This window comes from Saccopteryx leptura, chromosome 7, assembly GCF_036850995.1.
Source record: "Saccopteryx leptura isolate mSacLep1 chromosome 7, mSacLep1_pri_phased_curated, whole genome shotgun sequence".
In the NCBI taxonomy this organism is placed as follows: Eukaryota; Metazoa; Chordata; class Mammalia; order Chiroptera; family Emballonuridae; genus Saccopteryx; species Saccopteryx leptura.
The window spans coordinates 112892236-112914917 of record NC_089509.1 but is presented as its reverse complement, the minus strand read 5'-3'; the positions used below and the strand labels follow the sequence as shown (position 1 = coordinate 112914917).

The 22682-nt window shown below is 47.1% G+C and overlaps 2 protein-coding genes across 4 annotated transcripts in view; both read right to left on the bottom strand.

Moving 5' to 3' along the window:
• The window catches only part of LOC136379047 (nuclear body protein SP140-like), an 81195-nt gene extending 78516 nt beyond the window's left edge, over positions 1-2679 (bottom strand). The window contains 1 exon segment of the mRNA XM_066346515.1: positions 2555-2679. Coding sequence (XP_066202612.1) covers positions 2555-2586 — 32 coding nt within the window. The 5' untranslated portion in view covers positions 2587-2679.
• Positions 2680-7441: 4762 nt separating this feature from the next.
• Positions 7442-22682, bottom strand: part of LOC136378398 (nuclear body protein SP140-like protein) — an 88667-nt gene continuing 73426 nt past the window's right edge. For 2 of the 3 annotated variants that reach the window (XM_066345281.1, XM_066345285.1), the window contains 10 exons: positions 22586-22639; positions 20110-20289; positions 18014-18156; positions 16820-16867; positions 14295-14339; positions 11435-11550; positions 10646-10754; positions 10292-10369; positions 9943-10086; positions 7442-8771 (listed from right to left, as the gene is read on the bottom strand). In XM_066345281.1, the coding sequence (XP_066201378.1) occupies positions 8664-8771; positions 9943-10086; positions 10292-10369; positions 10646-10754; positions 11435-11550; positions 14295-14339; positions 16820-16867; positions 18014-18156; positions 20110-20289; positions 22586-22639 (1025 nt within the window). In that variant the 3' untranslated portion in view covers positions 7442-8663. The remainder of the gene's footprint in view (positions 8772-9942; positions 10087-10291; positions 10370-10645; positions 10755-11434; positions 11551-14294; positions 14340-16819; positions 16868-18013; positions 18157-20109; positions 20290-22585; positions 22640-22682) is intronic. The other variant, XM_066345282.1, reaches the window with a different exon arrangement.

Sequence of the window (22682 nt, the reverse complement as noted above, 5' to 3'; positions counted from 1 at the left end):
CCAGTAAATACATTTACATATACAAACTAACACATCAGTGGGAAACCATATTTCAGCCATTAGACTGGCAAACGCAATTTCATAAGTGACGGACAACACGGTGCGGGAAAAGATTGGAAGAAGCAGAGGCTCATGGCTGGTGTGAGCAGGAATTGCTACAGGTGGTGCTGTGTCAAAGCGGAAACAGTCACACTTTTTGAAAATATATAGGAGGAAGTCCTTGTAAACTGGGGTTAGACAAAAAGGTAGTTATAACACCAAAGGCTTGATCCATAAGAGAAACAATCTGATAAATTAGAATAAAAAATATTTAATCTTTTGGGCTTCAAAAGACACCATTAAGAAAATGGAAAGACTAGTCAGAGAGCAGAGAACGAGAATCTGGACTTGGTCAAGAACAACAGGTTCCGCTGGGAGCAAGGGACAGAGATAAGCTTGTATTGGCATGCAGGGCTGGGGTGAGGGGCTCCAACACAGTCAGCCCCCCCCCCCCAGTTTACATATAAATTTTTTTCAGGCCAAGAAGTGAAAGAAATCGTTTGAAAAGTCTCAGAGAAGCAGAGTAGAATTACCTGAGGGCTCCACATTTAGAAATTGAAACAAGAATTGAGACGAGTCCAGAGAATGTAGAGAATTGAAAGTTAACGGAGTCACTTTGACCTATGAAAAGATACATCAATTCTGAACACAGCTAGAGGCTGATTATCTGAACTTGATACAGGCAGAGGGCTATGTCTGGGGGATGAAGAAATGAACAGAATCAACATTTTTTTTAAAAAAATTAGTACTAAGAAACCATAAGGACTACTAAAAAGTAAATAATTGTCATAGAAGACAGGATGGAGACAACCACTGAACAGGAAATAAAAAGCTAAAGACATGATTAATTAGGGACAAATAAAGCTGTGAAGGTTAAAGTAGCAGCAATGAAAGGACAGCTTTACCCTTAAAGAGAACACATTTTTTTAATATATTCAAGAAGAAACTTACCCTGAAGTAGAGGTAGAATGGAGTCTGCCTCCTTCAAAACCCAAGAACTATGGTTAAGACAGTGTGCATGGAATTCCCCAGTAACTTTCTGCACCGCTTTTATTTATTTATAATAACAAAGGTACATCTATTTTATAAAATCAATACTGTAATAAGCTTTTATTCTACATTTGAAAACTTTAATAGAATGGGAACTGCCATTAAACAGTTAAAAGACAAGGAAGTATAATTTATGAAGTTCTTACTTCGTAGACTCTGTCCATAAAGAAAGGACAGTCACCTCAACTGATTGCATTGGCCAAAAAACAAACCAGCAATTGACAGAAGAGGAAATTTAAATGTCCAACAGACAAAAACCAGCTCAAACTCCCCTTTAATCAGAGAGTGCAAATTAACAGCAGGCATTACCTCATCCAGCCCCTTTGAGAGGTCTGGGCGTGGGGCACTGGCAGCCTCAGGAGGTTATGGTGGTCCCCCCACTAGGAAGGCAGTTTGGTAGGCTCTCTAAACAATTAAATATTAGTATTCTTTGCCTCAAGATAGTTACCTTTTGGTTTTGACACAAGACAAATACTTATTGTTGGTAACAATAAATAATTGAAAACAGCATAAATGGTTTAAATGGGATATAGTTTTTAAATTATGCTAGATCAATCCCATCCAGTAGTATGCAACTATTAAAAGGAATGAGGTAGATCCATATGGTCATTAACATGAAAAGAACTCTAGTAATTTTAATAATAAAAATTTTAAATTAATATTTATATAAGTATTTAATACATATATACTTATACACATATATATTAATATAGATAATAATATAATCTCAGTCATTATAAAGCAAGACACAAATGATACATTTGGAGGAGTAAGTCATGGTATATGTGTGGATGCATGGAAAGAAATATAAAATGCTGTGCCTACAACTCTCAACAGGACCAGGATCAGAAGCTGGGGGGGCTGGGTGGGGGGGTTACAGGACTTTTCCCCTCTACATACATTCATGTCATTTGAAATTTTATGACGAAAGATGGATAATATACATTTTGTGTTAAAAAAATCAATTAAACATATTAAGTAATGTTATTTCTGACCCATTATGAGAAAAAAAAGATAGAATTTCTAGCCTCTTCCCTGTCAGAGGTAGAAGCCATTCCAGACCAGGAAACCACCGCACTGGTCTCTGGCGCCTTAGTCCCTCCACTTTCTTCACTCCCTTAGGTCGAGATCCCTGCAGGAGGAGCCCGACCCCCAGCCAGAGCGGGGACAGGCGGAGCTGACCCGTCCCCAGGTCAGGCATGACACCAGGGCACCCAGCGCTTGAAAATGTCATGTGTTCCCCTTGAATTATAAAGTATTTATTCTCTTTGCAACAACCTAGGAGAAGGCAGAGGAAGCTTGAGAAACAAGAAAGATCAGAGGGCATGAGAAAATAATAAATTGCTGCCTCCAAGCATCAGAAAAGAGAGACGGCCCGCCCACTTCTTACAAGAGGACTAATGGTAGACACTAAAGCAGCAGCCCAGCTAGAGAGAAAGTTAAAGAGAGGGAGACGGAGACTGACCTGGTGCTGAGGTCCTGGCACTCATGGGCCATCGTCCTACCCTGGGCCCTGCCTGGGCCTCTGATGCCTCCGCTGTCCCAGACAAAACCAGTGTAACTGCTCAGCCTCTAAAAGAGGTTTGTGAATCTTCTCAGCCAGGGAGGGCTCCACCCAAATGGGGAAAACAAAAGTGAAAGGAACTTTCTGAGTGTTGTCAGACACTGTCTCCCTCCGCCTGCGGCCCATGGAGGTGCTCTGTGGTGCTCAGCCATCAGGACTTGTGGCAGCACGAATGGGGGACAAGGAGGGACAGGCAGGGTCTGAAAAGCCAGAGGATGGGGACCCCCAGTGAGGAGCAGAACCAGCCAATAGGAGTGCCCTCGTTTGTGTAAAGACAAAAAACATCTCTGAATCCTGCTGTCCTCTGGTGCCCCACCCTCCTGAGAGCATGCAGAGTAAGGCAGTTAGGTCTCCTGACCAGAAACAGGGCTGGGGGAACGACATTCCCCGGTGTCATGGCTTCCACCTGTTCCCCTGAGTCCGACTTCCTCAGGCTGTAATTGGGGTTCTCACCCAGGTACAGTGAAGATACAGGGGAAGGCTCCCCCCTCTCTTCACCTTTGTTCTTTCTTTCCCCCAAAGGGGCAGACTTCCATCTGGGCAGATTCCACACCCTGAGGAAGACACCGTGCAGGGGGCAGGGCCGCAGTGTGCCCAGTGCTGCGCACGGGGTCTCCCCGCCCCCCTCACTGGGGGTAGAGGGACTAGGCAGCTGAGCTTGTGCTGGGCACAGCTGTCCTGTACTCCTGGTCTCCACGGTTCACGGGACCCAGACAGGGTCTGACACAGACGACACCAGTCTTTTCTAGTGTGCCCTCTCTCTCCTCTGTCCCTGGACAGCAGACAGACTGGGTCACCGCTGTGCCAAGTGTTGGCATTAATGTGCCAGCTTTTCCTGGGTCTGCTGAGAGTCACCAAGATCATTACATGAATTAGAGTCCCAGAACAGTCAGCTGATGTGCAATCCACAGGGGCCAGCCTCCCTGGTGGGCACTCCCACACTGGGGCTGCCCTGGCCCGGGGGGAGGACACGTCCCTGTGGGGCCAGAGGAAGCTGGGGACAGGGCTCCCTGTGGACAGCAGTGTCCCTGAGGGGTCAGGAGTCCCCTGTGGACAAGCACAGTTTCCTTCATCCAGAGAACAACGTCAGGCCCACCTGGTTTAGGAACCAGACTGGACCATCTCAGGAGCAGGCTGAAGCCCTAACAGTGCTGCTGGACTGAGCACTGAGGTGTCACGTGGAGCACAGGACATGCCAAGGGGACAGGCTTCCTCAGCGTCACCAGGAGCAGCTGCCCTTCAGGCCCCAGTAGCGGGCTGTGTCCACCTGGGAGACCCTGTGGGGACAGGTTTGTCCCTGAGACTAGACAGACAGTCCCGGACCTGACAGTTCTCAATCAGGAGGGCGCGGCTGCAGTAGCCCCAGCAGCCCCTGGGCCAGAGGATGGAGACCTGGGCACCAGTGTGGGTGCAGAGAGGCAGGGGGAGGGGCCCAGAACCTTAGTGGGGACACTCAGACCCTCACCCAGGTCCCCTTCTAGGAGGTGGCCCCTCGATCAGCAGGACTCCTGGTCCCCGGCCCCCCTTCTCTCTGGGGAGACGCTCAGGCGGGGAGTCTGTGAAGAGGAGTCTGCTCTGGGGGGTCTCCCTGGGCTCCCCCTGCTGCGGAGGCCAGGGCTCTGTGCTCCTCCGAGCTCAGGGGCACAGGGACAGTGGGTGGGGGGCGGTGTGTGTGGTTGATGGGAGCAGTCTAAGGTCTTGTGGCTAAACTGCATTTCTGGGGTCTAGTAGTGGGGTCCTTTTTTGGCACATGTCCACACCATGTCCCTTGATCCAGCTTTTATCAGACAGAAAGCTGGGGTTTTAACCCCATCTCTGTCTCACCTTTTGCCTGTCGGCTGGTTTGGAACTCAAGTGGGGGAGGCTGGGGGAGGGTGAACACACAGAATCTGGGGCTCTTCCTATGGTTTTCTTCTTTATGGAATTTCTCCTTCTTCCCCAGAAAGCCTGGGGCCCAGGGCTTCTTCCCCAGCTCTGGTGACCAGGAAGAAAGTGGACTTTCTTACAGAGTGTAAACCACCCCCACCCCCACCCCGGAAGCCTGTGGCTGCTCCCTGAGCTAGGTGAAGTTAGGTGATAATAAACAGGAAATGTCTCATGTTGGCTGCCTCTGAAATGTGACTTCCCTCCTAGGTTGGTCACCCCAATTCACTGTCCTGAAGCTTCAACCAACTGTTCTCTGAATACTGTCCTGGCAGGAACGCACAAGAAGTGGGAGAATGCACGGGCGGCTCCTAGGCAGATGGTACTCCCCCCCCCCCCCAACCGCAGAGCAGAGCCCCGTGAGTGCTGGCGCCCTGGGGAACCATGGTGGGTGGCCTGGCTGCCACGTGGTTACCAGGTCCTCCTGGGGGTCCTCTGGGCGGCTCTGTCAGTCAGTCATGTTTTCCTTGGCCTCCAGCATCCTCTCGTTCCTATCGCCACCCAGTTCTCTTCCAGTGGACGACTTCTCCCCTTTGTGTGCACGAGTGAGGCACCCTCCATCAACGTGTTTGCCCTTGGGCCAGCCAGGACAGTCAGACTCACCTGGGACGAGGGCCTCCGAGTGAAGTTCTCTAAGACACTAGCAGCACAGTAGGAAAACATTCATCTGCAGCAATAACCAGTAACTGCCAATGCAATCGAGGCTTGGTGAAACACAGAAGCTCTGATACAGATGATACAGCACCGTGTTTACTGACACGCAACAATGCCCATTATACACTATTAAGTGAGCGGAACACATTGCTGAGGATACACTTTATTATAAACACTGTAAATCACCCCCCCCCCCAACCTCTGGCAGAATACATTACAAAACCTAAAAATAACTATCACCAAATTGTCAACCATGGTCATTCTTTTCTACCTGGTGGAGCCTACCTACATTGTGCTTCTTAGTGGTAGGGTATGCCAGGTCCAATAGCTTGGAGCTTAGAGAGAATACCCCGTATGGCCCACCATGGAGCCCCTGAAAACTAACCCATATGCCCGTCTCTGAATCTCTGTAGGGTTTACCTCTCAGAATCCGGACTGCATGAGACTTGACAACCAGCACACTCGACACTTCCTGTTCATCAGGTCCAATGAACACACCACCATTATGATGGTTGGTTTTATGTATCATCTTGACTGGCCCATGGGGTGCCCAGGTTAAACATTATTTCTGGGTGTGTCTTTGTGGTGTTTTGTCTTTTTCCAAATAGCTCTAGATATATGGAAAAGATTTATATAGGCAGATGGGGATCCTAAAACTCCTCAGCAAGATCTTCTGAGCATGGCCTTTAAGATACCAAGAGGCAGAAAAAGCCCAATAGAGATCAGGGGAATTACCAGCTTTTAGGATATGCCCTTAAAGGCTCCAATGCCCCAAAAGGGTCTCATAGGATGCCATCTGAGTCTTGCTTCAATAGTGGAAAGGAAGGTCATTGAGCTAAAGCCTGCCAGACTTACATGCCTCTGCTGTGAGGAAACAGGGACACTGGAAGGTAGGCTTCCCCCTCGCTCCTCTAAGGGAGGGTTCAGTCTCTTCCAGCCCTGCTCCAGCCACCTATGACCTAACCTTGCCCAGAATGCTGGGGTTTGCCACTGAAGGCTGAAGGGGCCCAGGGCCGTTGGCCCCATCTACGACACTGTGGACGAGCCTAGGGTATTTCTTCCAAGAAGCAGGTAAACTGATCTCATTTGCACAAGGGCCACTTAACTATGTCTTGCCTGAATAGTCAGTTTTTTACTCTTCCCTTGAAGATCTCTGTTGTGGGTGTTGATAGTCCTATTTTCTGCTGCTGCTTTAATATATAGTGTTTCCTTTATTCCTCCTACCTCAATGCCCCAGGCTGGGACCTACTCCTAATTTAGAGCTCTCTTTCCCCCTTTTGCCAACTTCTATTATGAATCTACCTTTGCCACCCAGCTTAGTGTATCCCAAGGTTCTCTTTACCACGCCACAGTCACAGAGCTCCAGGGAAAAGCAACCTGGTCTCATCTCTCCAGGCAGAGGAGAACAGAAGCTCCATCTCCACACATGCTGCATATGGCTTTTCCAGTCTACCTGAATCATTACCAGCTAGAAGCAGCAGTCATTGGGACTTGGACATGAGCTGCAAAGTATAGAATTGTGACAACAATTCCAGTGCCATGCAGACTTTTCCTGGATGTGGACTTGTCCTGGACTCCTGCTCCCTGTGACAGCTCATAACAGACTGAACTGGGGTTGGGTTGCATTTTTCAGGGATTTGGCATGGTGATGGGGCCAACCTGAACTTGGTGAACATGTTAAGGACACTACTCTTTTATGGATTCTTGCTGTATTGGCCAAGAGTTTGCTTAAAGGCTTTAATCATTGTAAAAAAAAAAAAAATAGAAGACTGCATAAAGAAGATGTGGCACATATACACCATAGTATACTATTCAGCCATAAGAAATGACATAAAAAAAAATGATGACATCAGATCACTTACAACAAAATGATGGGATCTTGATAACATTATAGGGAGTGAAATAAGTAAATCAGAAAAAAACGAGAACTGCAGGATTCCATACATTGGTGGGACATAAAAATGAGACTAAGAGACACGGACAAGAGTGTGGTGGTTACAGGGCGCAGGGGGAGGGAAGAAGGGAGAGGGGGAGGGGGTGGGGGAGAGGCACAAAGAAAACTAGATAGAAGGTGATGGAGGACAATCTGATTTTGAGTGATGGGTATGCAACAGAATTGAATGACAAGATAACCTGGACATGTTTTCTTTGAATATATGTACCCTGATTTATTGATGTCACCAAATTAAAATAAAAATTTATTTATAAAAAAAAATGGAGATGTAATGGGCATTACAACAGCTGAGTCCGGTAGGTCTTTGCAGGTGACACTGATCTCGGTGATTCCCTCAGAATATTTTGCTTTCAGTTTCTGTTTCATGGTGGGAGACTTCAGTTTCAGGACCTTCCACCAGGCTTTTCTAAGGCAGTCGTTATGTTCACAGAGTAGTTCGTAGGTTAAAGAAGAGCCCCTGCTGTGTGTCCTGGTTACACCCTCAGGAACAGGGGAAATGACTGTGGGTGTGTCCGTGGATGGAGTGAACCCACTGGGAGGTGGACATGGCCGGCCCTCCATACACTCTGCTCTTCCAGGGACCATGATGGCGCCTTGGGTCCCAGAGTAGACTCCAGTCAGATGGGGTCATCCACCACCTGGAGTCTTGAGTTCTCACGTTCATCTACCCAGAAATCCCCATCCTAAGTCTCAGGCCTTCACTCTCATTATATATTGTGGCCCTGAGTACAGAATAAGAGGCCCAAGTAAGCTTAGAATTCTGTCTCCTCTGAGGTTCTGCCATTCTCAAAATTGGGGCTTCTATCAAGCCCTCCTCACTCTCTTCCTTCCAGATGCAAGTGTGAGGGTCTCTTTGCTTTGGGTGATGAATAGATCCAGCCTGTCATGCAGTCTCTTCAACACGTTTGTGGCATTTAGCAATAGCCACCAAATCCACACTTCATAGAGTACCAAGTTATCTTTTCATAAATGGCAGGGAATTGTACCAGCCAGTATAGCTCTTCCCTTCTACCTCATCTCATTCCCTACAGACAAAGGGATTGTCAGCGGCACCAGTATAGCACCAGGGACTGTGTTCTTCCTGTCACTGTCTGACTAGACAGCACCCAGCACACCAATCCCTCCTTTGGACCTGCTTGCCAGGACTGTTAGTTAGGTTGTGTTCCCTATGTGCAGAGCCTGAGATGAAGTCCAGTGAGGGAATGATTTATTATGAGAACTCTCTTGAAGAGGAGGAGGGGGAGGGAGTCGGGGTGTCTGGTGGGAAAGCTAAGCAAGAACGGGGTGACAGGTGGGACCAGCTCCAGCCCGACCCCAGTGTGGAGCATGACCCGAGCCCACGGAGGTGTAGCCTCCACGCCAAGCAGCTCCCCCCGGGTCAGTGCAGGGCTCCGGGGAGAGGCCCAGGAGCCAGCCTTCACAGCACCGAGGGACGAGAATTCTGCTCCCAGAGGGGGTGTCCGGGGTCCCAATGGCTCCCTACACCACTGGGCTGCTCTCATTGGTTTCCTGAACTGCAAACACTTCTTTGAAAATCTTCTCAAATTCCGCCTCCAGTCTCAGTCCCATTAGGCCGAAGTCATTGTACTGGAAAAAAAAGACAAATAACAGCAGAAGTAATAACACTCATTATCACTGCTAAGAAACATTGCATTCAAGATTACCTTAAACACCTACGTTATATTAACAAGATGAAAATTTAAAAAAATTCAAGCAGCTAAGAGTAATTTCTGTGTTCTCTGTGACAATTAATTCTTGTTAACTATACAGAAAAGGACAATCATTGCCACATGTAGGAACTATTACTCATTCAGTTTGGGTTGTCTAGTGAGGGTTAGAAAAGTAATCTAAGGTCTTTGTAACAATCAAATACTACAGATGTCTGAGTACAACCAATGATGTTCCCTTCATCTTGTCACTTCTATTCTCCTCTGGTGACAGCTGTTATATGGTCCATTCATGTGTAAAGGACTCTGGAGTTGGGGACTTCTGAAAGGTCTGACTGAGTGTATTTGGGGAAAGATAAGAACAACATTATTATTTTTTTTTTTTCTGAAGCTGGAAACGGGGAGAGACAGTCAGACAGACTCCCGCATGCGCCCGACCGGGATCCACCTGGCACGCCCACCAGGGGCGACGCTCTGCCCACCAGGGGGCGATGCTCTGCCCCTCTGCGGCGTCGCTCTGCCGCGACCAGAACCACTCTAGCGCCTGGGGCAGAGGCCAAGGAGCCATCCCCAGCGTCCGGGCCATCTTTGCTCCAATGGCCATCTTTGCTCCTTGGCTGTGGGAGGGGAAGAGAGAGACAGAGAGGAAGGGGGGGGTGGAGAAGCAAATGGACGCTTCTCCTATGTGCCCTGGCCGGGAATCGAACCCGGGTCCCCCGCACGCCAGGCCGACGCTCTACCGCTGAGCCAACTGGCCAGGGCTAAGAACAACATTATTTTAAGACGCAATTTTCTCCTTAGGTTTGACAAAGGGAGTATACAGCTGTTCTCACTGGGCACCTGTCACCTTCACCTTTTCCAAAGGGAATGAGCTCCCAGGGGCCTGGGTTCTGATTGCTGGGACACCTTTGGACTCACTGTGACTCTCCCTGGTGAGCTTAAATCTTGATTTCTAAAAGGGTTCACTCACTTCCTGCGCCCTTGCTTGTACAGGCTCGTCACAGATGAGGGAAACGAAACTTTTTTGCAGCAGGAACGGAGGGCAGAGCGACTCAGTGGAAAGGGATGAAGTGGAAGAGGGAGCCACTTGCCTTGTAAGACGCCCTGTGGTTCTGAAAGATGAGGCGCATGTCCTGCACAAAACCCTCCACTCGGGGGTAGTGACGCTCATTCAGCCTAGACTTGATCTTGTCCAACCACATGGGTTCCTTTAGGTTTTGAGAAATCTCTTTAATCTGGTGGGAATAAAATTATCATTGAGAGAATGGCGGACAGAGTCCGGTATCTGCCTTCTGTGAATTCCCATCCAGTCCAGCAGAAATACCGGGTGAAGATCTCGTGCCCCTCCCCTGGGCTTCAGATCACAAATCCCACAAGTGCCCTTGACAGGTCAGGTAATATCATGGCGGCCCGTAAGGATGGTTTACTCTTCTTACTTACATAATAATAATATGGAATCTTCGCAAAGAATGAGCTCTCTGAATGGCAATAGACCTGCAAGAGGAGGAACTCGCATTTCTGCAAAAGAAGGAGGATGTCAGGAGAAGCAGCGTGGAGAGAAAGACCCGTATGCATGTGCGGGCAGGACCCACCCGTCCTCTGGAAGTCTCCCCAAACAGCTGTGGCTCCAGGAAGGAGTCGTGGGATGGCTGAAGATGTTTTTCTGCAAACAGGTTTTGTGAGAGCCATGAGGAAGAGGGCTGGCCCCCCTGGGCACCCTTGCCCTTCCCCCAACACTGTTGACTTCTCACTCGTGAGCGGAAACGGAAGGCTTGGGGTTTGAATGTGACTCACCACCTGTTCCTCAGTCCCCATCGGCCTGGCCAGGACCTCTGACTCCCTGTGGCACTGCTGACTTCCTGCAGACTCCTTCATCCTGCAGAAGATGCAACTCCACGGGCTCCTGGGAGGGGTACAAGTGAGCAAGGCAGGCCCTCAAAGAGGCACTGTTCCCACAGGTGCCACTGTCCTTTCAGGAATGGCCATGGGCACAGCCGAGAATGAAGGGGACACCTCCCAGACAGAGTCTCTAAGACCCCAGGTGGGGTCTGATAGAATGACCCTCCTCCCCTGAAGGGAGCATCACAGTCTGAGGGGGTGCAGCGTGGTGTCGGGGTGAGTGACCACTCTCCTTTCCCCATCTGAGCTGCTGGGAGCCCAAGGGACCCTGCCCCCAGGCCTCTGTGTTGGAGACGGGCCCTATCCCCTGGGGGCTCGGGCCTTCAGCCAGTTGAAAAGGTGGCAAAATGAGGGAACCTGTCCGTGTTTCCTGCCTTTTCTAAATAAGCACGGAACACATACAATTGGCATTTCCACTCCAGAAACAGCAGTCATGCTGGGAGAGTTCTAGAAAGAACAGTAGCAATATTAAAGCAAAGGACCCACCAGCCTCAGCCTCCCAGAGGAGAGAGGAGAATTGTCCCCTCCTGCTGTTAGGATCTTGGCACAGTCTGGATCATACTGCTGGACCCCACCTCCAACCCCACTCTTTCCCATCAGGACACACCCAGCAGCTCTGCGGGGGGGAGGGGTGTGGCCAGAAGAAGGGTCCCTGAAAGGAGAGAGGGGCTGCATCTCACAGACCTCTCAGTTTCCACAGCTGGGAGGTGACAGTACTCATGAAACGATCTCGAACATGTATCACAACAGAAGAGCGTCCCTCCATCCCGGCAGATCTCACAGACGTCTGAATTTCCCGGCTAGAAGGTAAAACAATGTTCATGTCCCCACTGAGACCCGAAGGCCAGCGCTGTGGAATCTAGACTCCCTGCCTTTGTGCGAACCGGCACGGACACACAGGTGCTTCTCCCTGAGCTGTGAGCGAACTAGCAGGGGTCTCCATACTTTTTACACAGGGGGCCAGTTCAGTGTCCCTCAGACTGTTGGAGGGCCACCACATACAGTGCTCCTCTCACTGACCACCAATGAAAGAGGTGCCCCTTCCGGAAGTGCGGCGGGGGGCCAGATAAATGGCCTCAGGGGGCCGCATGCGGCCCACGGGCCGTAGTTTGGGGACGCCTGAATACAGGGAGTGGAGGTGTCAGAAAAGAATTCTTAGTCTGCAGTGAAGCTCGGGAGGAAGAATCTGTGTGTCCAGAAGAGTTTTCCCTATAAAACCACAGATTTTAACACAGACAGACAGCTGCAAATGAAGAGGATAAAACGAATGAATACTTTTACCATGCAGATAAAGCAAGTTCCTGAAATACTGTTTAGTACATTTGGTGGCTGCATAATGACATAATATATTGGAAAAGGGTAATATATTGAGAATTTGATAAGATGGGAAAAAATTCTTCATGTGGAAAGTAATAAAAGGTAAAAAGACACTAATTCACAATTATTTTAAACCATTTTCTGGGCTTTTGGATGAAAATACTTGTGTTGGCTGAACTGGGATTGTGGCCATTATTTTGTTATTAAAAATGGCTGTGGCCTGACCAGGTGGTGGCGCAGTGGATAGAGCGTCGGACTGGGATGCGGAAGGACCCAGGTTCGAGACCCCGAGGTTGCCAGCTTGAGCGTGGGCTCATCTGGCTTGAGCAAAGAGCTCACCAGCTTAGACCCAAGGTTGCTGGCTCCAGCAGGGGGTTACTTGGTCTGCTGAAGGCCCGTGGTCAAGGCACATGTGAGAAAGCAATCAATGAACAACTAAGAAGTCGCAACGCGCAACGAGAAACTGATGATTGATGCTTCTCATCTCTCTCCGTTCCTGTCTGTCTGTCCCTGTCTATCTCTGCCTCTGTAAAAAAAAAAAAAAAAAAAAAAAAAGGCTGTGTAGGAGCAAGTGTTTTCCCCAAGGAGCCCCTTGCCACGAGCTCCCACTCAGCGTTGGGTGGAGGGGATGCACACCCCTAGTGAGCACCGAGGTGCTCACACAGGGAGGCCTGGACCGTTCTTCTTACCAGGGAGGGAATTCACAAACCGGCAGGATCATTTTCCAAAGTGAAGACCCCTCTCTCCAAAAGAACAAGGAAATGAGAAGCATAACCAACGGTTAGGAATCTTGCATACATCATCTTCTTTACAGATGTATCTCCCTGTGTCTTGGACCCGCGGCACAACAGAATCTCCCAAGGAGAGTGTATAAGACACAAATGTCCTGGTCCCAACACCAGAGACTCTGACTAGACTGACGGCGCTGGGGCACAGGCCTGGGTCATCTTCTTTGAGTCATAAAAAGGGTAATTGTGTGCATCAGAATCATGGGGGGACTTTTACATCATCCTAAAGTCCAAGTCATAGCAGCACAGATTGGTCAAGTCAGATTATCACCAGAAAAGATTTCAGGTCGTCAGGTGACTCTAGTGGGCAACCCCAGTTCAGCTTTAGCCCGAGAAGAGTCCGGTTATGAAGGCAGGATGATCTCACAAGGCCACGTTGAACTGGCCTGTAATGTCTACCCCAGGAAATGTATTAACAATGCGGAGGGTGATCTGGCCTGCTCTGCTTTAGGTCATGGGCAGTGAGACGGGGCCCTACGTGTCTGCCTTCATCCCCAGCGAGCCACACTAACACTGGACCCCCAGGGCTGTTGAGATGACTGAGGTCTCCCTCGCCTGGCTGAAGGTCAGAATCAGTGTGGATACGATCTAAATCTGGTTGGGGGGACTGCTGTGGAGGTGAAGTGTATGTAGAACTATCTGACCGCCCTCCTTCTGTTGGATGTTGTGTACCAATATGGCTGCATCATATTCTGGCGGGTGCTGCCCCCTGAAGTTGTGTAAAGGTGACTCGGCTTCAAATGCTCTCTCGTCACAATGAAAGCAATCAATGTATGATTTAGCTTAGGGAGTGAAAGCAGGCAGTCATATGGTATCAGTTTGAGTAAAAATGCTGATGGTTTTATTCCAAACCGCCAGCTCAGCACTGTGCTGCTTTCTTCGAGGTCGGATGCAGGGCCGGTCAAGGCCCCACGTGCGCTGCACCAGGTTCGCTGCAGGACTCATGAAGGAGGGACTTGTTGAAGTCAACACCTTGGCCTGGTCTCTTCCTTCCGCCTGATGCATAAAACTGTCTTATCGTTGGCTGCACCGTGGAGTGACTATTTGGGATCTTCCTTCCCTTCCCTCTGCCTTCTCTAAAATGCTGCTGTCCTCTCAAATTTGCTCCCCACCCTTAACCCACAGGCCAGCTGTGCCTATTCCACTTCATGTCCATCTCTAGAGACCCCAGTGATCTAGAGCTCTGGACCTACACTGCTGGGGAAACGGGAAGGTTTCCACTGAACAATGGAGACGGTGCTTTCACACTGAGACACCCAGCTCCAATCTGTCTACCAGACACGGGTGAGACGTCTGCTGCTCTCTGCTCATCACACACAGTGACGTGTTCCCACGGAGTGTGAGCACGCTTCAGGGAAAGGCGGCAATGACACAGGAAATGTACCCAGGGGAAAGCCTGTATTGCTCTGAAGTTGCCGGTGTGAGTTAGTATTACTTACATACGGGTCAACTAAGGCATTGTTGTGAGACTTCGATCTTCTCCACTGAAAAGAGAGAAGGAGTGAGTGACAATACTGAATGAGATGTTCGCATCCATCACTTAAACAGCCATCCTTTGAAGGATTCAATTCACAGTCCATCCATTATTTCATATATACTTTTATTTATCTACAAGGAGAATTAAAAATGCCAAAGTACCACTTTTTTGGCCCAGTCCAGTTACATTCCCTGGCTCTCAGACACAAGGTGGGTCTCGGTGAAGTCATGCTGGGAGTCTGGCCCTGGTTTCCGCAGGTCAGATTGAAGGAACTCTTCTGGTTCACCTACTTTGAGGGGTTCTCGGGCATCCTTGTCTATACTAGGAAGTGTCGTCCCACCAGAGTAGCTGTAATGAGAGTAACACCCTAGGGACTCACTACCAACAGCCTCCAGCTCCCTCAGAGCCCAGACTCCTGATCCATGCAAGTACCTCACAGAAGAATTCAACCACCCTCTGAAACTCCTCTGGGATGTAACTTCAAAGATAAACTGTGCTCAAGGGCCCCAGCATACAGGTCTTCTCCAGAAGGTCACCCTCTTCTCTCCATTTGAATCCCAAGATGTCAACAGGGTAACTTTTCAGATGTAACTGATTACCACCCACTAGACTTATATTGCTTGTGCATATTTAGCAGAATGACTTGATGTCCTTCACTTCTGGATTCAGGCAGCCTCAGCCTTTTCATCTCCAGCCCAGGGCAGAGGGGTCACAGACAAGTGTGATCCATAGACCGTCACCTAAGAAATGGCCATGTCACTGCCCACCTCCTCGTGTGGCCCATATTATCTCAGCCCTACCCATCAATTATTCTTCCGTATTAGACAATAAAGTCAAAGCAATTCTTCAGGTCATGGATATTGCTTGAATCTTCTTTAGTGGACAATGGGTACTTAGTATGACCCAACAATTACATGTTGAACAGGTGAATAAATAAGTACAGTTTCACTTAGGAAAAGAGTTTACTTACTATCTCCTAAATAAACATTAGCATAAATAAATGACTGGTCTTGAAAAGTATATTATTTTACAAAACCAAAGTTCTCAGCAAAAGATGTCAGTGGTCCTTTTCAAGGAGCCAGGAAGCTGTCATGTGGTGCTGAGAATGACACTGAAATTTCCAGAAGCCAACAGGCTCCATCAGCAAGAGAGATACTGACAGACACAGAGGACCCACAGAGACAGAAATTGATCCTGGCATCTGCTATTTTGGGGAGTTGTGTTCTTGATCAAGGAGGCACAAAATATAGAGGCAATTGAAACTTGGTGTTAGAAAAGTGTTTGATTTATAAATGAAGGTAAACCCTAGTGTTAGGAAGTTACCAGCTCACTTGAGTTCTCTAATTGACATTTATGGTATAAATGTTCTTTTGACATTTATGGTACAAATGTTGGCCTTTAACATACTCACTGAATAAGTCTAATAATAGTTTCCAATTAGAAAATTCAATGAATAAAAACATTTCAAGGACTAATAGTTTAAACCATCCAGATCATCAGATAATGCAAAGGCCTGGACCTCACATTTCCAGAGAAAGAAGAAGTCCCATTGGCCAGCTGTGTGTGACTGATTTTAGGATCCAAAGAATGCTTTGGATGGTCATTTCCACCAGAAGTACATAAGAATGGCATTTCTTTTCTCCTCCTCTCTCTTAAGTTCTCATTCTTCTCCAATCTTGGAAAAGCCATCCCTTTGTCCTCACTCTTCACAGCACATTGTGTGTCTGTCTGTGGCCTGCACAGCCTTCTAGCACAGAGGGAGCAATCACTGTCACAGACAGAAAAGAGGTCCGCCCAGCTCTCCTGCCTGAGCGTAAGGGGTGGAGTCAAGGTAAACAATTTCCCAGGTCACACTCTCCCATATACATGGATCTCCCAAAAGCTTCCTCCCCAGAGGGACCTTTCTCATGAAGGGCAAGTAATTTCCCCTGAATAAGAATTCTGTGTGTCTCTGCGCACATTTTACTGGCAGGGAGGCGGAAGGGGATGGAAAGGATCGGAAAGGAAACATGCTTTGTGTTGTGCGTCTCACGCAGTGGTGTGAGCTTCCTTGTGTCCCCAGACGGACTGTGTGCCAGAGCAGAGTCACCTGGCTGGTGGACAGCAGCTCTGCTCCATCGGATTTCAACACACTCACAGGACAGTAACCTTGAATTTTTGAAATAATCTTGAGTGGAAGATGACCCTGGGAGTTTATTATGAAATGTTTTTGTGTTGGCTTTTACAGCTTTGACACCCTTACCACAGCTGCATCTATGACTAACATTCATCTATGAGAAATCAATTTTTTAACCCTCTTATCATCTGTTTTCACTGATGTGCTATTCAAAGACCTTGTGTACCATGTAATGTTCACAGGAACAACTCTGAAGGCACATGTCAAAACAAGGATACTTAATTATAATTATCCAATGGAGAAACCATAAAATAACATACTGTAAAGTCAGTTATGTGATGAAAGCTGATAAAAAGATATATGATAATTACCCATTTTCTTCGTCCCCAAATTCTCGGAGGATTACATAGATATCCGTGCTGAAAGATAAAAAGATCATTGTACATGTTTAGCCTGAGTTCTGGTCTGTGAGTCTGGAATTCCCACCTCTTCCCAAATATTTCTTGTTGGATGTCCCAAGGTTGGGTTCAACCAAGGTGTCTAAATGAGACTCCTGCAACTCCCTCTCCTCACCAGTGCTTCTAGAAATCAGCAAAGATAGCTGAACATTGTCATTAGAACCATTTCCCTTTCTTTCATGTTCTTTTTTCTTTATGTTTTAAGAGGTTTTCCATCATCATCTCTTTGAGATGTCTCACCTCCTTTCCATTCCCATGAGGGACACTCAGACTTGAGTCCTCACACCAGGACCAATCAGTCAACACACACGTATCCCACACCTACAGGTGTCAGACACTCTGGACAATGCTGAGCCCACAAACACGGACAAACCCCAGGGGAGTCTAGAGACACAAGGAAATGCACGGAAGGATAAGAATAAAACAGTGTGAGAAGGGCCTTAATAGTGGGGTCAGGAGCTCAGGGATGGGTGACCAGGGCAGGTCAGTCAGGGAACATTCAGAGAGGGGTGACATCTGAGCTAAGCATGGCATATTGACTATTACGCTTGTTGGGCTGAAAGACAGTGAAGTCATTTCAAAGGCCCATGTTGTCTGCGATACTGTTCTAAATACATCATTTCACAGCTCAGGAGACTCCCTGGTTCTGAATGTCTAGGTTATGAGTTTAAACTCCTCAGCCTGGCATTAAATCTCTCCACAAACTACCCTACTTGACAGACTATTCTTTATCACTCACCACCGTCCACCTCACCCCACAGAACTACGCTAACACTGGTTCTGGTTTTCATGCCTTTTTTTCGTGGAGTCTCGTCTGCCCACTGGCTGACTGTGGACCGTCTCTCTCAGTGCGTAGAGTCCTCTGCAAGCACCGCGTTGCAATGACCTTCCCCTCCAGCTCCTGCGCCTGCGCCCACAGAGCCCCTGGGACAGAGTGAGAGCTGCCTTGCGTTGAGCTATGAGGGTGGGCACCTCTCCCGGGGGAAGGACAACGTCAGGGACCTCAGAGCTCTGGTCATACTACAGCATATATTCAGTGAGCTCACAGTGGCCATATCTTCATGTGCAACCAGGAACTCACATCTCCTGCCCCCATAGGGGAAGTACCTCCATCAGCCGTCGCAGGGGCCTCCCAAAGCAGCATATACTCATCTTCCAGTTCTTCCATGCTGCACGGCCTCCTTTCACTTCAAACTGCCTGGGGGTGAGCCAAGTCCCGTCCTCAGTCTGGATGCACTTCCAGATGGCTCCTGTGAGACCAGGTAAGTCAGTCCTGGACCTTCTGTCCACACAGCTCAGACACGGCCCTCCGCCACACTAGCTCTTGAGTCCCCCATTTGGACTCAAGATCACGTGCGGGAGAGTCTGGCCTCCCCTCTCGGACCTCAGACCTCCAACCAGCCTTAGGTCCCCTCCAAAGAGATCTCCTGCTTTGTGCATACATTACTTTGTCTTACATACAACAAAAAAATGTGATCATTACAATCATATTATATATATAAGTATATAATATGTTTATATATTATAATATGTATAATATCATAATATAAATATTATAACAATATTCTAGGATCACCTACAAGTAATGCTCTAAGAATCCTCTCATTCTCAACAAGGAGACATTTCAACGTGCTATTGAGGTCAGGGGATAGAGACAGGCCAGACTCTGAAGGCCTTTGGCTCGGGGGGAAGGCAGAAGTCAAATCAGACTGAGATCTCAGTTGGAGGCCCTGCAGCCCATACCGGCACCAGAGAACATCTGTGCCCTCTACTGCAACATCTTTCATTCACTTTAATGGCATTATTGAGCAGTGATTTATTTCACCCCTGAACTCATGGGCAGCCAATAAAAATAATTGTAAATGTATCCAGTGCAAAATGTAAGTTATATACAAAAGGTAATATATGGTGAACATTATTAGTCATTAGAGAAATGCAAATTAAAACTACACTGAGATAACATGTTATATCCACTAGTATGGCCACAGTTAGAACATCAGACAATTACATGTATTGACAGGAGAGAGAGAAATTGGAGCTCTCATGCATTGCCGGTTGGAATATAAAATACTACTGTCACTGTGGAAAATATTTTGGTTTTATCTCAATAAGTTACACATAAAATTACCATATGAATCAGCAATTCCTCTCCTGGGTATATACCCAAAGAATTAAAAACGTGTTCACATAAAAACTTGCCAACAAATGTTCAGAACAGTATTATATATAATACTAAAGAATTAAAGCAACCCATACTGAAGAAAGGATAAACAAAATATGATATGGTCACACCATGGAATATTATATTATTTGACAATAAAAAGGAATGAAGTGCTAATACACACTATCACATAGATGAAACTTGAAAACATCACGCTAAGTGAAAAACCCAGTCACAAAAGGGCTCATATTATATGATTCCATTTGTATGAAATACCTAGACGAGGCCACTTTACAGAGCAGAAGACAGATTAACGGTTGCTCAGGGCTGGGCAGTGGGGTGGGGTGGGAACGGGCACTGACGACTGAGAGACATGGGTTTCCTTTAGTGAGGGGACAAAAATGTTCTAAAATCAGATCGTAAAGTCACAATCCTGTGACTACACAAACAAAACTCAGCAATGAATCATGCACTCTGAGTGGTGAACTGTTTGGTTTTGAATTGTATCTCAGGAAAGCTGTTTAGATATTATACATTAATTATGTAAATTAATTTCCTATAGCTATACCATGTGGAAAATTTTAGTTATCATCTCTTTTGCTAGCTGAGGAATTTCAGGGTCAAGAAAGGTCCCATTCTCTACTCAGATGAATCAGTCACTCTTAGCATAGCTGAGGCGGGGACTCGGGCTTTCTGCTTCCAAACTCTGTGATCTTCTCACTACGTCAAACACCGGGTCCTGGTGACGATGACCCAGAACACAGAGAGGACATGAAGGTGGAGGCGCAGGGCCTCTGCCCCGTTATTTTCTGATTCACTTCTCTTTAGTATGGGGGTATTTCCATGGTCACTTCCATGTGCTAGTGAGCATCTAACATGTACAGTTCCTCAGAGTGTGAGACTGTCATCTTGGGGACCCCTGCCTCCTTCTCTCCAGCCACATTGAGACCTTAGTTCCCGGATAATGTGCAATTCACACAGAAAATTCGATGACCTCTTGTCACTCCTTCACATAAGTTGCAAATTATACCATAAAACTCACCTCGTTTCAGTTTCATCTTATATAACATCCCTTTCACGTTTCCACAGGTCACAGGAAGTACTTTAGAACGAAAATCCACACTTGCATCTCTGCGCCTTCTTGACCCCCAAACGGAAGATTTCTTCCTTCTGTTACCATTTCGCAGTTGCACATGCACCCCCTCCCAGGGTGAGTGTGTTCCTATAAAGATACAGATGTACTTAGGAAACTTCCTTCCACAAATCCCTGTAGTCAAAGTCATTCTTCCAAGTGGCATTACAGATTCCTAACTACCGAGTGTCCACCTTTACCCTCAAAGCCCACACAATCAGCATGCTTTACCAGGGACACCAGGCACCAAGGAAACTGCCTTAGCTCCCAGTCCAGGGAGCCCCCCGACTCTGACAGGACAAGGGGACACACGGCTGCTGTCAGGTTCTGTGCTATTTCCCTGCAGGGAGGCAGTTGCAGACAAAGTCAGAGACTGTCCGCTGTCTCCCTCCGTGAGGTCTGACTCCGGGAGCAGAGAGGACAATGATGGGGTAACCTAATGGAGACGGGGTCTGCCTGCTACTGTGTTTTCTACTTCACCTCATTTCTCCCAACATCTGAACGAGGTGCTCAGAAAGCTCTAAAACAATCGGCAAATTGTGTGCGGGGTAGGAGGTTTGGGGGGCTGTCCTTCGCTGTTCCAGTTTTGAGAAAAGCAGACTGTTAGGACTGGGGTGGACTGAGAAGGAAGTTTGGCCTAATTTACATTCCTTCTTCACATATGAAGAAATGGGGGTCAAAGTGGTCAGTCAAGTGACTGGCACAAGCCCAGACGTCAAGAGAGAGAAAGTCCCAGACTTCTGACACCACTCTGGGCCCCTTGCGGTATGCAGCCTGTGTAACAGAAGAGTCACCTCAATTATTTATGGGTTAGGTCTACCCTTTTTACGGCAACAGGCTACGTCCAGACTGGAAGTTACCAGTCCACTGGGGACTACAGCTCTGCTGTGGACCCTGGACCCTTGGGTCTGGTTTAGATCTCTCACCAACTGCGATTTCCTTTTGTTCCTGACACATTTAGAAAACAGACCAAATCATATACATTTCACAACCATTGGTAAACCTACATGAAGCAGTTAGGGAAATGTGTTTATTACTAAAATCATAGACTAGGGCATAGGGCATTAGATGTTCAGTGATTGAAAGTACACTCTCCTTTTTTCCACTGCCTCTTGACTGGACTCTCTTTTTAGGGCTCTGTCACTATGAGTTAAGTAGATTCTAGATCTCTCTCTCTCTCTTTCTTTGATAAAAATGAAAAAAATATAATCACAGTTGCAGATATGCAGTTTCGTTGCAGATACTAGTGCTTTATAAAATTTCCATTGAAATGTTAATTTCCCCAAAGCCTGTCTATGCATAAATAAAAATAGATAATCCTTAGTCTTTAAGCTACCAAGAATTAAATGGCTAATCTTGGGCTCATCTTCCATTTACCGTTCATCAGCCCACATCAATAAAACAAATCATCGAAATCAGCATTCACTTATATCTCAAGCAGCTATGTGTTAAGCACTTTACAGACGTCCATTGGACATCTGTATTGCTCTTCTATAGCTGCTATAACAAATGAACACGAATTTGGTGGCTTAGAACAATGCAAACATTATCTCACAGATACGTTGATTAGAAATCTGACAAGGTCTCGCAAGGCTAAAACGAAGGCTTCAGTAGGCCTTTCTTCTTCTCTAGAGGCTGCGGAAGAGAAGCTATGTCCATGACTTTTCTAGGTTCTACAAGTCACTTATATCTTTGTTCATTTCTTCCATCTTCAAAGCCAACAATGATGTAGTTCTCTGTACCTTCCAGAATCCCTTCTCCTTCTCTTCACAACCAGAAACTGTCTTCCAATTTTTAAGGCCAGTTGATTATATTGGTGGCATGCAGATATCTAAAATAAACTCCCCTACCTAACCAGTGGTAGCACAGTGGGTAGAGCATCAACCCTGAACGATGAGGTCTCTGGTTTGAAACCCTGGGGTCACAGGCCTGAGTGCGGGCTTGACAGATTGAGCACAGGCTCACCAACTTGAGAGTAAAATTCCTGGCTTGAGCACAAGGGGTCATTGTCTTGGCTGAAGCTCCCCCTCCCTGCCCTGGTCAAGGTTCATATGAGAAGCGATCAGTGAACAACTAAAAGTGAAGCAACTACAAGTTGATGCTTCTCACTCTCCTTTTCTTCTCTCTCTCCCTTCCTGTCTCTTTCTCTCTCAAATCAATCATTAAATAAAAAAAACAACAACTCTTCTTTCAAAGTCCCTAGCTTTATTAGATCTGTGCTATTTCTTTTTCCATGGAAGAAAACACATTACAGGCTACAGAGATTAAGATATAAACATCTCTGAGGGACCATCATATTATAATCACTTATTAATATGATGATGAAACTTTGGCATTAATAACCTCGTTTTAATATGAAATCAAGTAAAATATCATGCACTCTTACTTCTTTTCCTCCTGAGTTTTCTTAAAGTAAACTTGTTTCTAAAATTCGCAGTACCTAGGAAAAAGAGGTTGAAATTAGGAGCTAAAAGTTACCAATC